The sequence below is a fragment of the Plectropomus leopardus genome, chromosome 4 (assembly GCF_008729295.1).
Source record: "Plectropomus leopardus isolate mb chromosome 4, YSFRI_Pleo_2.0, whole genome shotgun sequence".
Lineage (NCBI taxonomy): Eukaryota > Metazoa > Chordata > Actinopteri > Perciformes > Serranidae > Plectropomus > Plectropomus leopardus.
The window spans coordinates 27,532,319-27,553,619 of record NC_056466.1 but is presented as its reverse complement, the minus strand read 5'-3'; the positions used below and the strand labels follow the sequence as shown (position 1 = coordinate 27,553,619).

The 21,301-nt window shown below is 39.8% G+C and overlaps 1 protein-coding gene across 1 annotated transcript in view; it reads left to right on the top strand.

The window, feature by feature from the left end:
- Positions 1 to 21,301, top strand: part of LOC121942362 (alpha-1,6-mannosylglycoprotein 6-beta-N-acetylglucosaminyltransferase B-like) — a 137,913-nt gene that overhangs the window by 29,142 nt on the left and 87,470 nt on the right. Inside the window, exon 3 of the mRNA XM_042485547.1 lies at positions 17,440 to 17,590. Coding sequence (XP_042341481.1) covers positions 17,440 to 17,590 — 151 coding nt within the window. The remainder of the gene's footprint in view (positions 1 to 17,439; positions 17,591 to 21,301) is intronic.

The window sequence follows — 21,301 nt, the reverse complement described above, 5'->3', positions numbered from 1 at the left end:
GCCTACCACGCGCCTACATTGAAAACAAAGGGTCTGAACGCACGAAAACTGTAGCATGTGTATGGGCCCTTAAAGGTCTAGTGTGTGGAATTTAGTGGTTTAGTGACACAAAAACCCAAGTAGCTCTATCATGAGCTAGTGTTTAATTTGTCCATTCTGGGCTACTGTAGAAACAACATGGCGTACTTAGTTGAAGGGGACCCGCCATAGATATAGAGACGTAGATGCCGTGTTCCTGGCTTGACATGCATCTGCATGGGTGTCGTATTGAGGAGGTCAAGATCTGCTAGTAAATAAATACATGTGTATTGAGAGATGCAAATTTCACTGCAAAATCAACTGCCTCGCTTAAATTTCATGCAACTTCATTTAATTCAACTTCATACTTCCAATACATTTCATGAAATTTAAAGAGGCAGGAAATGCAAATACTCAAGTAAAGTGCCAGTACCAGTACCTTAAAACTGTACTTAAGTACTGTACTTGAATAACTCCATCACTGGATGCTGCTTTTCCATAAGTTGTAGCCTGTGTGTCTAAGGGTTGTGGCCATTCAGAAGATATGTGTTTTGTCATAGAGCTGATTAGATTGCTTCCAGTAGCAGAAATGAATTCGAACAAGTAACCACTATCATCCTCGCTTTCAGAAAAAAAACATATTTTATGAAAATTGCTTCAGAATGAAGCAGGGTATGGTTGATTTTGTCGTGAAATCTGCATAGCTCAATAAAAATGTATTTGTTAAATAGCGGATCTTGACCTCCTCAATATGGCGCCCACGCAAACGCATCAAGGCAAGCTTAGAGCACCAGCGGATGTGGTATCTATGTTCCTATATATATGGGACCCGCTCTGTATGTACAAAAATTAACGACTGAGTTACAAAAATATGGCAATTCTTATTTTCAGTTTATTATGAATACTTTAGAACATTTTTGCCAATAGATGCCCTTTAATCCTTCACACTGGACCTTTAAGCCACACCCAGCTGATTTTAATGCCCTCATAGCAAATATAGACGCGACACCAATGTTGAGTATTACACAGAGACCTTGCTTGGATATGTACCATTTTTCTCATACTGAGGTGGAAAATCAGTCATACATAAAATCATAATAAAAGTTCTGCATTATTTAGTGCAGCTCTGAGATTAGCTAGCTGCTGCTAGCTGTGTTTCCTGAAATTTTAAACAATCCCCTCTGTTTACTGCTTTAGTCATCTTGGGGAGAAAAAAAACAACATTTGCTGCTTTAAAATTCCATCAGCGACTGAAAGTTTGGGAGTTTGCACTTGCAAAAAGCATTGATGGCTGTTTCAGCAAAACCCCCCCGAAACAGCATGCACTCTAACAAGATGCATACAAGCCACAAAACATTTCTTGGGATGTAGTGGAGTCTTATTTTCCCAGTCTGAATGAATGAACTCAATATGGAATATGTGCAATCGACTGGTGTTTTCCTACGTTACAGGCAACGACTGTGTTGTCTCTCTAAAGCTTGTCGTTCATGTGCTATTTTGGTTCTGTAAAACACATGGCAGTTTGTTGCCCCTGGCTAAAAGCCTCCAGATAAACACCTCTTGCACTGTACACCTAAACTGCCCCCAGCCCAGCTGTTCATTTCAACTGTAAACATTTGTATATCCCTAGTTTGCAACTCAGCCTCTCAGTATCACAAGGCCAGATGTCCATTCTGGCTCCAAAAGTGGTATGTCTTGCCTCTCTCACACACGGTTTCACCAGTCATTTGCTTCATTACCTGTGAGTCAGAGTAAATAACGGGATGAGTGAAGGTGCCAGGGTGGTGAAGTGTGCCATTGAGCAAAAAAAAGGAGACAGCAGCTTCTGCCAAAGCTCTCCGCACACAGCAAAGCCCTGACAGATGCTAATTTATCTGCTGAGGGCTGAATTATAGAGACAAACACTTATAGGTCCAGAGAGAGAAACAGGCAGAGACAATTGGATAAGATTTAAGAAGAATGGAGAGTGAGAGATGCCAGAAGGGGAAGTACAAAGGAGACAAAAACTAAGGATAAAGAATCTGTGAGCACATGAAAGAGAGGGAGAGAAAAGAAGGAGACAAAGATTACTGAGAGGTCACCGAACAGATTGATTTCAGGAGGGTGATGTTCTCTTAGCCCAAATAGTTGTTAAAGTATCTGTACAAAATGAATGTGTAGTGGCAGAGTTGAAGGAGAAGCGAAAAGTAAAAAGGAAGTCCTTCTCTCTTCCACACACACAATCACAATAGAAACTGCCCTCAAGGAAATTTTAATTTTCTATTTAAAAGCTGCGAAAACTTGTAGTCAATAATAATTGCACAGGAAGAACAAGGTAGGGTAAAGATTAAGCAATAAATAGGGAGTGAATCAGTGTCCTCTTAGTCATCACAAAGCCTGGCAGCAGAAGTTACCAGCTCACAGCTCGGCGTTTTCTAGAAACTGCAGACGTGCTTACAGTCTGTGCAGTGAAATATAGTACTAGGGAGGGGAAGACATGGAGGGAACAACTAGGAAAGTTCCCATTAGTGCCAACTTTTACAATTCACTAGGTATTCTGTGTGATGACAGTAAATGTAACACTGGCCTCTGGCATGCATCTTGTTATTTCTCCACTGATGGATGACTGATGAAATCTACTCATCTAAAAACAGTTTTACTGCTGTCCTTCTCCTGCTCTTCCATCTTTGCTTCATCCTTCCCTCAGGGCTACGCTGCAACTATGTTTCATTGTGATGCTGATTGATAGGAGGCCTTTAGGTGATGTAGTAAAAGATAATGGAGAGGCAAAGAAACTACAGCACATGGAATTTCTGCCCAGGGCTCAACTGTGCATATTCAAAACGTGAGCATCTTTCATTTTCCTTAAACATCATACATACCACTAATATGGTGCATCTATTTGTCCCTTACTAAAACTGTTACTTAAAAGGGGTTTCCCCAAGTCAAATGAGCTTTCACAAGATGTTGGCCTCAATGTCAAACTCTTATTTAACTGAAAGGGGTTCAATTTTGTGTTTCTACTAGAGCATTTTTTCATGCTATAAATGAGAAAAAAACACTGTATTTTCCTCATACTGTCTCTGCTAGAACACCTGTATTCACCTGTCTCAGATGCTCTGTTTGAGCACCTGCCTTTTAAAACCTCCCTCCTGAAAAAGCTCAGTCTGCTTGGATTGGTTTGACAGGACTTTCTACCATTAAAAATATTGCCAATAAAAGTTTCTAAACCAAAATCTTCACAATTGGACATTTCCCAGCAGTATGTAGTGTATGATCCAATTTTGGGGAGAACTTAACAACATCAGCAACTAAGATTGCATATTTCACTGGCTTCAGAATGTAGCTACATGTATCAGCCGATGCTACTTCATGTAAAAACTTGCAGTGGTGCACCTGGAACAGATCACTGCATGAAGAAATCTGTCACGAGCTAACATCGGCTTGTCTCAAAAGTAGAATAAAACACCATCAACTTGACATACAGGTCATGTCATGAGTCAAAGGTAACTGGAGTTAGTGTTTGGTTCTGTAGATGTATTGTGACTCATAGGCAGGCCTACACAGAATCTGTGCCTACAGTATTTCAACACAACCTCTGCATATTTTCTGCAGATTTTTTTAAGAAAGCAATTGTTATGTTAATTAAATATTACCTATCGCATTACAAGCAAAAAAAATCAACTAAATTAAATATATAAATAAAGAAAAGGTACTTCACTGCTTATGATGTTGTCACAGAATTTTGAGTTTGTTTTGAGACTCTTCAGGTTATGTCAGCGAGCTAGCACTGTGATTGGTAAAATAGCTGTCGCTGTTTTGGCGCATTTTGCTGTCCGTCTAAGAGCCCTCTACAGTCCAAACTGTTGGCAGGAATAGTGCAAGTAGGGGTGTACCAGTTCATGGATCTACAGTATATTATGGATGCAAAGTAAAAACATCGATGCAAATTGACATCATAAAATACATCGTTTTTTGAAATTCCGATGGCTCATCTACGTCACCAGTTCTGTCCAAGCACACCTCTTTCCGAAACATTTAAACAGTGCTTTACTGATGATGTCTCATATTAATCGCAGGCCCCTGAATTGAATTGAAATCATGTATTCGCAGACTGTGATATCGGCAAATAATGTATCATTTTCGAAAAAAAAACGATATCATATAATAAAAACACTAGTGACTTACATCCTTAGTATTTATGCTTGTTCGTGTGGTATCTAAAGATACTGTTATTAGCATTTTTTCATTATATCTCATATTAACATCCAACTTATAACTATGACAAAAATTTGAGAAATTTGACTTGGCTGTTGCTGAAAACCAACATACGCAGGTCTAACTTAAGCCAAAGCCTGTTGTTCAAAGTAATTAAACCTAAATTTAACCACACCCTTCACTGAGGCAGGCACATCCATGTGTTATTTTCTTTCTTCCCTCTTTCCAGGAAATTCCTCTGAGTTAAACATCATGCTGTGCCCACTCATACATACACACATTTGTGAACACACTGTAGCCAAATGCGCACACTCAGTCACAAAGAACAATGAAAAGGTCACGTCACACATATTTTCCCATCTAAATTCTTGTATATCTAACACACACACAAGCACACACGCACGCACACACACACTCTAAACTCAACCTCTCGATCTTTGCCAGTCTCGGTGTAGAACACAACGCTCTGTCACACTAACATACATTGACGTGGTTGCGGTGGAAGGAGCCCCCGCGGCTGTGTGTCTGTCCGCTCTGAACAGCAGAGCCGTGCTGAAGCAGGGAAAGTCAACAGAGAAATGCTTTATGAGAGACGGCGGCTTCAGTAGGTGGTGGGAATGGTGACGAAGGCCACAGCTTGTCTGTCAAGCTTGTCATGATGAGTTTGCTGTCATGTTCTCATTTAGGTATGTGCATTAGCAATTATAAGGGATTTATATTTATGTGCAATTCCAAAAGGAGATACTGCTGAAGAAGCTCATTGTTATGTATTTCATTTGACACTGTGGTTTGAAGCAGCAGCTCACTATCACCCCATTTCATCACAGTTTCATCAAGAAACAAACACACCCACACATGCGGGCGCGCTGCACTTGTCAACAGATTAGCCTTTTCATTCTGCGTATGTCTATATGCGATTTGGTCTGTATTCAAATATTGTTTTTTATTTGTGTGTCTCAAGTGCTTTGTGCGGTCTGTGAGCTCAGTGATGCCAGTTTTTCATCTTCTGTCATCATCATGAGGGTAAACAATGATGAATCAAGACAACAGAGGGGGAAACAGAATTAAAATGTGATAGAGAATTAAAGATAAGGGGAATAATGAGTGCGGATATTGCAGATGGACTGAGGGTGAAACATTTTAAGAGGGGAGAGAGATCTTGTCTTAGCATCTTCAAAACAACAAGTGCAAATCAAATAGAACAACAGGCTCGAGACACAGACAAAATTTGGGAAAGGAGGGGAAAGAGGATGAATTGAAGCCAAACTGTAGAGACACAAAGTGTTAGATTACAGCCATACAGGGAGTCTTTCTTCATCCCCTCCTCGATCACTTGGAAACAGAGAAGCACTCAAAGGAGAAGTGACAGAAACTGTCAGCATTAATCGGCATTGTAGCTGTCTGTCTTTCTTTGTGTCTTTTAATATCCTCTCATCTATCCTATCTCCCTTTATGAAATCCAATTTGCCTTGACATCGCTGGATGAATGGTGAGAAAATGTCAAAACCAGATGAACAATAAATATTTCAAAAGCTGAACCAAGAGGGGGAATTACGATGGAGCAAAGTAGTGTTTTTTTCACCAGCTGGTTCCATTCTGTAGGGTACAAAATAGCTTATCGATCATCCCAATCATGTGTGATCTTACATCTTGTTACATTTTACTTTTAGATCATTGGCATTCACTGTGTTTTTACTTTATTGTCGGCATTATATTTCACTTCCTTCATGCATCATTTGCTGCATTCTTATTTGCCTAAACCCCGCTCCCACTGTATACTTCCATTCCCATTGTGAAGCTAAAAAAAGCCAACATCCCACTCTTTTCTGGCTGCACTCAGTCCTGCCGTTCTTTAGTTAATGAACAGTAGAGCTCCTGCACCATAATATTTAAACTGCATGTAATTTGTAGTAATTGAATGTGGGTGGAAATGAAGAGAGGAGATGTTCTAGAGATTGGAGCGGTAGTGGGGCATTAAGCACCAGTCTGTCTGTCTGTCTGTCTGTCTGTCTGCTGAGGGATGAGAGAGGACTTTTACTGGTGATTGTGTTGTTTCCTTTGCTGCAGACGAGGGGGAGAGCGGGGGTGGATGAAGAATTAGGTGAAGGAGGAAGAACGGGGCATGAGGAGGATGATGACAGAGAAGCGTGAGGGAGAAGAAGGAGGAGGTTTAGGAAGTCCCTCCAGGATTTTGTGGGTTTCTTTTTGGGATTGTTGCAGCCTAAAATGACTGATTTCACGGCAGCTTTTCTGAAAAATTGCAATACATGCTATGAAATTGCAAAAATAGTTGCTGTAATTGATGTTTTTGTATGATTCATGTAAAAACAAAAGCACTCAATAGCCTCTTTCATGGTGATTCATGTTGTCTGTTACATATTTCAGCTATTCTCCAGGTGTTTTTGCAGTAAGAAAGTTTTTGTCAATTAATGTTGTTTGTGTTCTACCACAACCCTGCACATGGCACAACACGGCCCCCCCACTTTTACGCACAGCATTGAGAAATAGCCTTGCAATGTCTTTAGCAGTCATTTTTGTTGGTAAATGTGAGATGTTCATTTCTTACTTGTTTGCATCTTTATTTCCAAAAACAATTAAGTAACTAAATTGACTAAATTTGAGGAAAAGTCAAGAGATTTGACAATATTGCAAAGTCACGCAGAATTCACAGGGATTTGTTGACTTTCAATCAGTCAGTAAATCAGTTATGTATTTATCATGTGGAATTACACATGGTATAACTCCACTGAAATGTGATCCATCAGCTCCTTTAACTTGTGAACTTGTCCATGTTTCCAGATGTTTCTGGTAATCCTTGGTTTCTGGTTGTGGAATGATTTAACTGTCCACACATCCCAACCTAATCACGATGGCCATATGCCATATTTTGCCCAAACATGGCAGCAACTTCGCTCTGCATACGCCTCTGAGTGGCTTATAGCAGTGAGCAGGACTGCACCTCACCTTTCCATTGTCACACCAGTTCTTATTCCCCATAAAGCACACTCTTTTTGTCCCTCTCTCGCAAGAGTCCTCTGCTCTGTCAGATTGGAAAAAAAGAGTCAGAGTGGTTGAATGGCTCGGCCAAGGATTTTGCCAAGTTTTGGTGTATCAAAGGACTTAACAGGTCCCAATTATCTGTTGGAAACTGATGTGACATGCAGCCACATGCTACCACTTTGCAAAATCAACCCCGAAAAGTACCACCAAGACTCGAAAATAGATATAAGAGCCTAAATTTCAAACAAATTGAGTGAAACTGACAGAGTGGAAACGCATGCATATACGGCTTTGTGTTAATTTTGCACTCGGGACATTGCATTATCCTGGAGGGAGTGTTTAGAGAGGAGTAAAAGGTGAAGGGGTTGTGGTGGAGAAATGAGCGTGACAAGAGGGCCAGGAAACGAGGAGTTTGCAGAGGTAAACATGCATCGTGTGAATGAATATGTATGTGTGTGTGTCAGCTAGAGGTTATTATGCGTGCACTTTGATTAAGTTGAACAGCTTAGTTTTAGTCAGTGATGCAGGAGCCTCTCCTTTAACCTGAGGAGCTGAGACAGACTGCTGTGATGATGTCATCCCAAACAAATCCTGGAGCTGACAGTGAATAATGGGAACCGTGACAGCACCCATAGTGATTTTACTGGGATACGGATGCATTTTTCTGAGCCACAGCTGGAAGCCCTGAATTCAAATTATACCCACTGGGATGGAATATCTCAAACAAAACATTTATGAGCCTACAGAGTTATTAAGCACTGATGAAACATCTCCATAATGTATCATGCGGCATCATCAAGTCTTAATTTTCAGATTTCCAGCCAAGAGAGACAGTTTTTTTTTTTTTTCTTTAGAGATTGACTTTAAAGTGTGAAGTAGTACCATAGTTTTGTTTTAGGGAGGATTTGCTTGCCATTCTGTGTGTGTGTGTGTGTGTGTGTGTGTGTGCACGCACTCCTTTGACAAAATGACATCGGTCTCCGGTTAATTTAGCTGTGTCAACTCGTATCCAGCAGGCCCTTCTGTCAGCATTCATCAAACCACAAATGGTTGTTTTCTTATAAATATGCAAATGCACCCCACCCAACCCCAGCCCCTCAGCCAGTCAAAACACCATCCTGTTCTGGCACACACAATACCTCCCGCACACAGATGTGTGCATTACAATCCTTAATGAGATGGTTGTATAGACTTTGATGGCGTAGCACATATATGCCATACACACACACACACACACACATACACACACACGCACACACACACACACACGAATGATTGGCTGACTCACCGTAGGAAGGATTATAGTTCAGAGCTGTCTCACAAAACCACCACATATCAAATGATAGAGAGTTTGCTTCAAGACAGTTTCATTTTCAAAGACAGAGCTCGATCGCGCTTGATATGTGGAGACAGGGAAACGTTTTCAAAGCACCATAACTCCGCTGCAGGTGAACACTCATTCCTCACTTCTTTCAGCCGAGTTTTTCCACATCGGATTTCATCATTTTCAAAATGCTATTTTTATGGGATCACGCCGTATTTGATTTCAAGCTTTCGACTGTCAATATTAAATTGTTCAGTACACTTGGGCTTTGCTAATCCAAATCTAAACACTTTTCTATTATACAGAAATAGTTCACATGCATACTGTCATATTATGGATATTTTGCACAGTGTAATTCAGTTCAATTCAGCTAGCCATGTGTAAAAAAGCAGAGCCAAAACCCAACCATTCATCCGGCTGTAGTGTGCCCTTTCTGTGACCTCTGCCCTTTCTACAAACACACACATACACACACACACACGCACACACATACGCACACACACACACACATACTCACACAGGCTGCCAGAATACCTCTGGGCACAATCACACACTTTTAATGGAAGGAACCCCACTGCTTTAAAGCTTTTTCAGCCCTGCATTCAACTGTAATGGAAGAATCCATTGTATTCCACCCTGTACACATTACATGCCATATCCACAGACGTACTTATATACTTATATACTGTATAAACACAACCCTGCCGGCACTGTCTTCTTTGGTGTGGCACCCTACTGTGCTGAGATATGAAATGTCCTTTTTTGATGGTGCAGTTGACACAGAGAAATACTGTTCACAGCCTTTGCGAAATGCAAAGTTGGTGACATGAAAAGGAATTTGATGGAGGGAAGTCATAGCTATTTTGTATTGAGTGACCCTTGCTGTCATTTCCATTACAATACATTCAAGCAGACAGATGCGATGCAGCTGTTTCCTGAACTCATTTTCTAAGCACATACGCACATAGTGTATGTACGCAAACACATACAGTGACTTATTATAATAGTTTATGTATTCTGTATGGATTTTTAATGAAGCTGCACCTGTGCTGTGCAATTTAATTTACAGTCATTAATGTTAATTGTGCCCACTGTCAAGACTGTGCTTCTCAGAAGCTGAAATTTGATTTGAGATGCACCCAGCTTTCTGTTTTAACTACAGTATGTGCACATACACATACATGCATATAGCCCACATACACACATGCACAAAGAGCTCATACACAAGCAGTCTCTCTCTCAGTTTTTAGTCTGTTTAGAGACAGTAACAAGGATTCTGTTCACGCTTCACGCATTTCAGTCCTCAGGAGAAATATGATGTGCCGTGACACTAAATATTCAGTCCAATATGGTGGCTAAAGAAGGGCACTGTGCGTGCGTGTGTCTGTGTGTGTGTGTGTGTGTGTGTGTGTGTGTGTTGATTTATCCACCCCATGCCAGTGGGGGAAGCCAAACACGGCATGAAATAGTGTGCCAGCAGCTTGGAGCTGTTAGCTCACCGCTTTGACTCTCATTCAATCTTAAGTCTGCATTTATCTTACACAAACACAAACAGGTAGTCACTCAGATGGTACAGCAGCTCTGTGCTGGATTCATGACTGAGGGCCCCAAAAAAACACTTTTTGTTTGATCTCTTCAGATAATTATTCATTCATGCATAGTAAATAACTTGCAGCACAATTCTAATTAAAGTAAATATTTGGTTATTTGGGGCCAGTTTGGATGTGTACACTTTTCTACCCATTTTTCTATCTTTCATTTTTATCATTTTCTTGGTATCAAATGTACTGCCACAGTGTAATTGGAACTACATGGCAGTGTTACATCAATCAGCTCAAAATAAATGCACGTATTGATCAAGATGAGCAAATCAACATGAGTCCTTCATTAACAGTGTGTTATAATTGGCGAAAGTTACAGTCAACTTACTACGCTATGCTATGCTCTCCGTTGGTCTGTTTCATGATGCCTTTGGGTAGATTTTTTGTTCAGACGAGCTAAATGTGGTATTCTGGTCCTTGAGGCAACCATCACCCCACTCACTTTAAATTTGCTTTCAGAGGAGGACCTTAATATAACTTAAGCCTCAGTGTTTCAGTGTTTGCAAGTGAAGTAGCCACCTTGCTTACAAGTAATGGAATATTTATCAGGTATCTCTATGATGACATTTGCAATTTTTCAAATGTACTTTAAAATGTTTATTCATGAAGGCTGAATGGTTCAACGAGGTTGAACAGAAGGTGAGAGCGGAGATGACACCATCAGCACTCAATCAGGAAGGTTTCTCTAATGTAGGGAAAATATGTTCAGTGCTGTGAGTATTAACAGTAATGGGTGACAGACTTTGAGCCTGTTTTGTCATCAGGGAACTGGATTGCTCTGACATCTGGCATTGGTCAGTTTAATTTCTGTGGTCTGCCGAGAAGTCATTCATGGTCTCTGTCTTAAGTGTAGTTATAAATATTAGACCTAAACTCTCAGACTTTTTAACTTCCCATCATTGAAGTATCAATTACTGCTGCAGGTTGGAAACCCCCTAATTCCACAATTTGCCCTTTTATGTGAATTCTTTGACATTTGGCTGCTTTGTGTTTAGTAAATTGTGTTGCATCAGGCAAGCGCAACTGCACAAATTCAGTGGGCTGCATACTCTATTAGTTAATCTGGAAGCTAGAAACTTCTTTTGGTGAGCAATTGCATTGGATTGAATAGGTGCCATCTTATGGTCCAGTATCTTATGGCCCGTGCATGCATGTTAGTGCAAGCACGGGCTGATTGACTACTGAAACAAAAAACAGAGAAGCTCAAATTACAACATAGAGAGTCAGCATAACTTCATTCTCTGCTCAGGATGCCATTATTTCACTATCTAGCAAATAGTGGTTTGCTGCTATATTAATGTTCTGAATGTCACATACAGCTCATTTAAAGCTGATGTCATTTCAAGCTAGGTTTTTCTGATGCTATTTTTGCACTGAGTAGTCAGAACTTGTCAATACATCATCCAAACGATGAGATGACTCCTCTGAGTGACAGTCTTGTGAGAGCTGTGGTGTTAATTTCCATATAATCCATCATCAGTGATTCAGACAAAATCCAGACTCAATACATATTACTCAGAGGGGAAATTGGTTGCTACTTGGCTTTTACTTTTGTTACTTATGGATGTTCATCCTCATGTCATTCTTTACTTTTACATCTTGATTTGCTTATTTGTGTTATCAGTTATTTTCCAGGTGCTATGCCAATATTACATAGGCACTTCCCTGTTTTTGACTCATCTGCTCTTTGAGCTGTAGCAAGACAGACCATCTCATGTGTTGCTGCTGTTTATCTTCTTTCCACTCGTGTCCATTACACTACAGTATCTGTGGTCACAGTGTCCTTCACTCACAGATATATTACACCAGCGAGATCTGAATAAGTTTCATCTGATGGGGGCACAATAAGGCCAGCCATTTCCTATGTAATGGTATCATTTATGCAAGCTATTTGGCACTTGTCCCATAAATTCATATTTGCTCACCACAGTGAAACACATTAAAAAAGATTTCCAGTGTGCCTGCATAAAAGTTCACAATGAGATCGCAACAACGATCAGCTTTTCAAAGGCGGACCTCATTTATCGCAGCTGGTCATTTGCCATCCGTGGGAGTGCAGCTTCTGTGACTGCATATTTGACACAGAGATTCATCAAGAAACAAAGAGTTAGAGAGAACAATTAGCCCCCTGACTCGATATGAGATACATTAGACCATGGGAACAAATGAAAGATCTATTCATTAACTTTTGTACCTTTTGACTCCCATTTGCCCCCTTTTGCTGCACTGCTGAACACCACAGCCGCAACATCTGTCAGCAACAGCGTTGTAATATTACTTTTTCTAATTGTCATATTTATTTACAGCCAAGAACAAAGGGAATCACCCAAATTAGACTGTACCAAAGTATCAAATTTATCATGATTTTAGCAAAACCAGCCCTAATAGTGTGTACTTTGGGCCATCTAAATGCTTTTTAGAGGCTTTGCCAAGACATCTCTGGGCGAAACACTGAATGAATTTGTTCAGCCCTCTAATAATTTTCTCAGCATGGCTTCAATTTGCTTGACCCTCAACATACTGTAGATGTTATCCATTATCAGCCAATCACAAAGATGTCAGCAGAGTGACCCACCGGCACACTCTGACACAGCGATCCATCACAGGAAAAGGACATGACACTGTCAGTCTGAGACGAATACATCTGTCGCTGAGGAGATAAGTCACTGAACTTAGGATTCGGCTGTTGGAAGGGATCGAGGCAGACAATGACCTTGCATCGAAGCTGTTAGGCACCAGAACCCATTGGCTGTAATTGCCTGTCAAGCAGCAGACATGAGGTTTGATAAAGTGGTTGGACAGTGTAATCCAGGTGTTTGCAGTGTCAATATGGGCCCTACCGAATCCTCTGATGGGTGGATAGAGGAATACACTCTGACCTTTGTGTCCCAAATGTGCGTAGCTGTGTATTATTAGGCTGTTTACTGCATCATGCGCGGTTGCGGAAGATTTAATGATGGCATCATATTAAAGTTGCCCCCTTTACTTTGCATTATCCTCCGTGACCATATTTGGATTCATTGCATTCTTAAACTGACATTAAAATGTGCCTATGGTGTTCACTGAAATCAGATTTCTGTGAAGCATTCCTTTTACTCCTCTTTGCAGTCCTTAAATACTCAGTAAATGAAACATCCATTCTCCCAATTTTAATTCTGTCTCTCTGTGTTAACTGATCATTCACAAGTGCCAAATATATGTCAAAAAATCAGTATACGAGTATTTTTTTTTTTTTTTTTAATCAAAATCCCTGTCTTTTCTCTTTCTTTGAAACCAGATAAAATGGTTTCAAATGTTTGATGACTCATTCTGCTTTTAGGGGTGTTTACAAAAGTTTATCCAATCAAATTAGACTTTGGGCAGTGATCAAGCCACACCAGTCATATAAAACTAAACTTCACTGCTTTTGGGTTGTAGTGCCAGCTAATAGAGCAGTATTTAGAGCCATAGGAAGCAATGTGTATTTGGGTATCAGTGGTCCAATTGAATGCAAAGAGTTTGATTTAAAAGCCTCTTGTAGCTGTACGCTGCTCAGAAATGTTGTTATTCTCTCACAAGACAGAAGCTACAGATGCACTTACTTCCATTTCACTGGGACTTTAAAATCATCATCATCATAACTATAAACACTTCATTTGGCTTGTTTACCATCTGCCAACATCCATTTGCATTTTACTCTTTGCAGGTCCTGACACCTGTTTGATTTGTTTTAACATACTAATTGAATCTACACGAAGCAGCTTTTATCTATTGAAATATTATACTTGTAGTATCGAGGATGTTTGTGTTGTTTCCAGGTATTAAATCTCTTTTTTTAATTCAGTAAGATTAAATTGTACTCACTAAGTAAGCAACAATCAAAGTAAATATTTTGGGGGAAACACAATCTTTTAAGATTTCAACTCTCAAAAACTCAGCTAATCTTCGGTATATGGATTGTGTGCTTGATGTGTGATAAGATTTGATTGACAGTGGCCTGGCAAAATACACTGTCATTAGATAATGTTTCAAATGTTGCAGAGAAAAAAAAGACAGACAGAAATCCCTGATCCCAACAAAACAAAACAAAACAAAAAAAACCAAAACTTATCATTGTACAGAGCACAGTGAATTTTAACATTGGGCAAAAAACAATGCTTTTATTTATTGTAAGGGGCTTATAAAAGAGGCTCTAAGTGAAATTCATCTTGTACGAGTTGTGTGGACATGGTTCTCAACATGGCTGAGCCAGTGGCCAGCAGCTAACGGTGCTAACTCTATAAAAAGTGCTAAACAAGGCAACAGTGCTGACGGAGTCAACAGGGTTAATCGGGAGGGAACTGGAGGATGGGTGTGAAACTTTCGCCAAATATGAGCGGTAACTGCCATATGACTACAATGCAAAGCAGTCGTAACGAGTGGCTAGCCAGTGGGATGCACACATACACAAGCCAGGCACCTGCAGCTGAACTGACTAACCACAACAAACCACAGAGAAGCTCGGACTGCAACACACACACACACACACACACACACACACACACACACACACACACACACACATACACACAGGACTTCATTCTCTGCTCAAGGCACGAATACTCTATTTGCTATTAGTGCTCTGAGTGTCACATACAGAACCTTTAAAGCAGATTCTTTGCTGTGCAAGGTTTGAATGTGGTAATTGAAATGGCTAGCATCTGTCACTAAATGTGCTTTCTGTCTTTATACAGACTATGTGGGGTTTTCTTTTTAAAAAGGATAAACTGTGCACTTATCGTCTTAAAAATGAGTCCTTATTAAAGGCAGAGCCCAGTCACCAATATCTGAGCCACAATTCTCTGTCCCTCTCATTCTTACCAGAGATTGTTTTATCATAAGATTTTTCTGTTTCTTTTTTCTACAAGCACTTAAAATGATGAGTTTGACATATATGGGAGAGATTAATTCAGCAAAGACATTAAATGAGAAAGCTTTCCATCTGTGTCTCCACCTTTCAGTCACCTTCCTCGTTCTGAGGCATTATGACTGAATTCACAGACACTCTGACCCTGGCACTGTCGCTGTAATTATCCTAATGAGGTCTTGTGCACCTTTCAGAGTATATTCTAGCTCTCTCCCTCACTGTCTCCTGAGCTGCATCTGTCTGTGTGCGCACTTGTGTAAAGACTCACTTTTCAATACTGATGGCCAAAGATGTATTTATCTTTCTGCACATACAAAACTATTTACACAGCCGTTCCTTCCAGTGCACTGAGAGCCTTCTCGGCTGTGCTGGGTGAAATAAATAAATTGGCCACCACATGGACAGAAAAAAAAAAGTAAGAAGTCTCAGCGTAATTAGTTCCAGGCTTTTCATAACTCATAGTCTTGGTGGAAGTTATTCTCATATCAAAGGGTATCAAAGGATATAAAGGTAAGCCCATATTCAGACATCAGACTCCAGAGTGTCTGGGTGTCTGGTGCGAACAAAAGCCAGTTTATGACAAGAGATCACCACTGGGTGCAGTGCAGTGTAGGAAGAGGAAATGAGAGATCAAACTTTTGATATACAGGTTAAAGACAGAGATAATCCAACTGTTTGCTTTTAGACTTTAAAATGAGGAAATATACACAGGCTCAAGTGAAGGAGCTGCTCTCATGAGGTTAAAGTGGTGTTATGAAAGGATTTGTCTTTCTCATATCCAAAATTGTCTTTTTTTGTAGGACTTTTTGTGTGTCACATACTGGATGTTTAATGCAACTGCAGAAATCTTGCAGCCTCACATCAAGTCAAAGCAAACATGGGAGTGAATGAGAAGTTAAAATTTGAACAATTAAATAAATAAACAGCTTTATTAATAACTGATTCATTCTGATTGTTTTATAAAGCTTTTTAAGGTAAAGTAATATTTTTTATAAAAAAGGTGTTTTGTGGATCTTGTGGAATCATTGTCATGCCTTTGTGCCAATAATAGCCAAGGCTGAAAGCATTATGTTTTCGGGTTGTCCATCCATCTGTCCATCCCATTGTCGTGAATATGATATCTCAAGAATGCCTTGAGGGAATTCTTCAAATTGGGCACAATCCTCCACTTGGACTCGAGAAAAAACTGGTTAGATTTTATAGGTCAAAGATTAAGTTTAGTGTGACACTGTCTCATTCTCTCAATCATATTATCTCAGGAAGGCCGTCAGGAAGTTTCCTCCAACTTGGCCGAAATGTCCGCTTGGACTCAAGAATGAACTGATTTGAATTTGGTGGTCAAAGATTAAAGGTCAAGGTCACTGTGACCTCACAAAAATATGTTTTTGGCTATAAGTCACAAATTTGTATGCTAATTATGACAATATTTCAAACAAATGCTTAATAGGATGTGATGATAAAGTGATGACATTTTATATCTAAAAGGTCAACTACACTGTATCATTATTTAAAGTCATGACTCAGGAATAGAAGGAGAAACATTTAGTAAGACACTGAATCGGCGATGATAATTTCAGGTGTCCAACTCAGAACTGTGCAGATTGTAAAGATATTCTGTGCTGCTAGAGGGGAGAATGTGTGTGACACATCCATGTTTTTACAGACATGGATGTAAACTTTCAGTGCAAGGAGGCATACAACCCCAAATCTGTAATTCTCTTGATTTATTTACATGGGGAACATTGCATGTTGGCTGCTCCTTATTTTAATAAATGGTGACTGCCTGGTTTAATCAGTGAGTTGGGGTCTGTAAACTGCAACAAATCTGAAGTCACAGATCAAACTTGAGTGGCATTTTTTTTTCTTGGGATACACCACTGATATACTGAGTGTTTGGATTTCACTCTCAGCAATCACCAAAGTTGTTTGGGTAGATGACTTGAATCTACAGGTTATATTGTTCTCTGTAGCAGCCCCACTTTGTCATTTAGGGTTATAAACTGAAAGTTTTATTACATAGATATCCCACAAAAAAGTTATTGCTTTTTCAATAGATATTTAATTTGAGAGGAACAGTTCATTTTTTATTCATTAAAATATCTTGAGCTACAGTAGCAGGACACTGATACTCAGTACAGAAGGAAGGTAGATTGTGATTGTTTTCCCACACATCAAACTGAGCACTTTTTCATTGTTTGGCACACAACAGAAGGGAATATGCTTTAGATCTGCATTGCAGTGAAGTGCGTAGAGACAGTTGTCCAAAACAAGAGCACAGCCAAAATCAACTATAGCGTGGTGAGCCAGAAAAGCTGCTAGCTTAGTGATTAATGTGCATGCTGTTCTGCAGGTTTTTTGTGTCCAGATTTTCATTCATCTCCTGTCTCTCCTTCCACATTTTTGTTTCCTCTCAGTGCTGGGGGGCGTGGAGTCACGTGGTGTGCTGAGGAAGATCAGTGACATGCTGGAGGTGATTCTGAAGAGGATGGACAGCCTGTCCAAACTGGACAACACCTCCACCACTGAGGCACGGCGCCTGGATGAGCTTAGCTCTGCTATCAACAGGTACACCAGCTGAACCACCTAAATTCTTAATTCATGAATCAATACTCTGTAGATGTAATAGGTTAAAGTTAGAAATTAGATAAGGAAATAAAGAGCAAATGCAGTTCCTTTACTTTTTGCTTGAAAAAACTTGAAAACTAGAAACTAGAAAACTATGAAAACATAATTTAATGATGCTGACTCTGTGAATTACACAAGTATAGGTTGGTCTTAATCTGTTGACGTCACATTAAAGATATTGTTAATTTGAAAATAGCTAGAATAATAGTTAGGTTATTGGGCAAGTAGGCTTCAAATTTGCCATATTAATTGTATGGGATGGGTATGGGTAAACAACTAACAATTAGAGATCAATTTATGTCTAAATTAGCCTGTGGTGAAAAAAATACTGTACTTTAGCACACTTTTGTGGTACATGTACCTTACTTGATTACTTTATTTCATGCTACCTTACATTTTTACTTCTTTACGTTTCAGAGGGAAATATTGTATTTTTTCATCCATTACATTTTATGTGATATCTCTCACTAGTTACTTCATAAACTCAGATTATTGATACAAAATATAACAAACAAATTAAATATGATGTATTATTTTACATTTCACAACCAGCAACATTAAATTGATGCACACATAACTGAAATAGTAATTAAAGGCCAGTGATACAATATATATGATTCTGAAATGGATCATTATGTATTTACTTTTTGTCCTTTCAGCATTTGTTTGACTCTAATACTTTTGTTCTTTTACTTAGATAAAAGTTTAAATGCAGGAATGAAGTGTATTTCTACACAGTTTTGTTGCTGTTCTTCTTCCACCACTGTTACCTGAAAAGAATGCAACCATTTGTTATTTGCTTCATCATGAATCCTGTGAAAAACACCAACTTGTATGTAGTCGTAATTTTGAAATGTGCTTACATTCAAGTTCAGATTTTCTAACTTTCAGCAAATCTGTAAGCCTGGGAATCAGATAAATCTGCAAGCTTATGCTTAATTTGCTTAAGGAGATGCGTCTGGTCCTTCTCCCGTTCAGACGCATATTCAGCCAACCTGGTTGATCACAACCTTTACTCTAATGGGGCAGGTTTGATATGATGACTTATGGAGCCTTCGTGGACACGATGGCAAACATAAACCTGGTATTGTAAAGAGGAGTGCCACTGAAGCATCCTTGAAAACAACCTTAGTGAGGAGAAGTATCCTGCAGCTGCAGCTGGTGTAGAACTTTCTGTTGATGTACTACTTTCAAATTCAAATAGCAAAAGCAGCAGCACTCGCTCAGACGTTTTAAAGCATCGCCATCCCAGCTCATCTGTGCACATTGTAGTCTGTTAACATTTCTCCGTCACTCAGCACTGCCTCACATGTTGCATTTTCATTGGTTGTAGGTCACTCTGCATCCAATGGCATTTTGGTCTAGGCCTTTTGATAACGCCCCTAGAGATAGAAAATGAACAAAGAGCTTCCACATTAACTCACACTTGGGATTTAGTCTGGCAATGTAAGGCTACAAAACTGCAGTATGTAGTATTAAATTAATACAGTAATTTGATACAAAGCTTTGGCTGTAATAGTGGAAGCATTGTTCTGTCCCCTTATGAATGGAAACAAATAATATAGACAGAGAGAGAATGTTTTTATGATACAGTATCAGGAGTGCTTTGGTCAGCTTAGGTGTGTATAAACAGACAGCAGCTAGCAGAGTTTTGATTACTTATCCTTTCTGGCATATAGACATGAAACACTGCTGTAACACTGTGATATTTAAGAGGTACTCCTCATTATCATTCACACTGCACACCACCTCTCTATCTCTACTGTAGTCATGACTTATCATCTTTCCTTTTTTTACTCCTCGCCTTATTGTATTTCGCTCTCATCTTTACTCATTTTTTTCCCCTCTTATGGTCGCTTGTGGAAATTGCTGCCTATTACCTCAAAATCGCTGCTGCAAACTGACAAGTCTTGTATGACCTTCCTGCTACTGCTTTTATCAAACGGCTCCTCTCTTTGCCCCGTTAGTACCAAAACATCCAATTTGTCTTTTCTATCTAACGTTCCCTCCATTCTAACTCCTTTCATTTTCAAACGGCCTCACTAAACCCGGTGCAGCAGGAGTGATGTGATACACACTGACAGAAATCCCCTCACTTCTTCGAGCCTTGTTAAATGATCCCGGATAAGCGCTCAGGTTCAGATCTACGCCGAGGCACTAGAGCGGAAGGATGGGACGATTAATACGGTCTGGCGTCGGTGTTAACTGCAATCAATGTCTAGTAATGGGCTGTTTAATGTGTAAGGGGAGCCATTCAACTGTTAGTGGGGAGAAGTGTCCTGCAAGTAGGATGGTACATGCATGTGTTAACTGTAGCAGAAATCAATTTCTAGTTATTGCCTTGAAGGAGGTAGTTTGGGTGGATACGGGATTATGGTCAGAGTTTAATTAGGGTCAAACACAAGAGCTGAAACCAATGTTGTATGACTGTCATGTTTTTAATATGGTTGATGAACAGTTTTCCCTCAGTGGCAAGACTTTGTCTCATCGTACAACTTTGCTAAATGAGATATACTGTATATAGTGCAGTGTCTCTTCAAATTAGTTGAAAATCTAGTAACAAATGACAGGATTAAACTGTTACAAAAATGTGGATGATTTAGGCGTGGACATTTCTAGTTCCAGTTTCTAGCCTCTTTGTCAGCTCTGCTATATTTTGCTTCATTCAGGGTCTTCTGTCTATTTTGCAAGCCTTGATGGTGTTTTTAGTGGTTGGCTTCTGACGGTGGTGACATGTGACTGCTCATCAGGATGAGGAAATCAACTCTAGGCTCTCCTCCTGCTGACTTCTAACTAGCTAGCTGCTAACTAGCCAGGTTGAAGTTTTCAAATGTAAACATCAAGGAAAAGATGGAGAAAAGTTGGAAAGTAAACTGCGGCCTCTATGCTGCATCATTTTCGGACAGGATATCAGGAATAGTAGTATCCTTTGATTCACCGAAACTTTCCTGAACATGGACAGTGCCATTCAAACATGAGGTTCTTTTTCTATATGTGGATCTGAAGATGAAAAAGTGTGTGCTTTTAAATTAAATAAAGACTTGTGTGACGGTGGGAATGTGAGCTGCCGTCCTTTTCCTGCTGTAGATCACTACAATATGCATTTCATATGCAGCTGCAGAGCAATGCTGTCCGTGTTAAGAAAGAGCAACCATGCTGCAATCTTTTTGAGGTTGGTATGTGTGGACAGATATGTATTTCCACAATAGAAACTGTGGATCACCTGAACCATCCAGACACATTTACCAAGCAATTACAATGCAGCAGCCGGCGGTATTCTTAACCCACCCGTAACTAGTGATCCTTATTTTTAAATTATCGTCCAAAGATACGAGTGCGTGTCATGCTGAGTTCACATAGTGCAGGATGGAAATTAGAGATGGGAAGGATCGCCATGTCACAACTTGCCAGTGTTCACACCTTGAGATTATTCAAGATTTCAATTGACAGTGTTTACATTAGCCTAACTAGTTTTATTTTCACATTAGCTGTGCATGTTTAATCGGCGTGCATGATCAAAATAGCATGATTTAAGGCTTAAGTTGGGGTGTCTGACCGGTTAAGAGGGAAAAAAACACTCAGCCAAGACTGCAGAGACCCAGACTTAATCCCCAGCAGCAGTGCCTTCAGCTCGGCTAGACGCCCCATTAA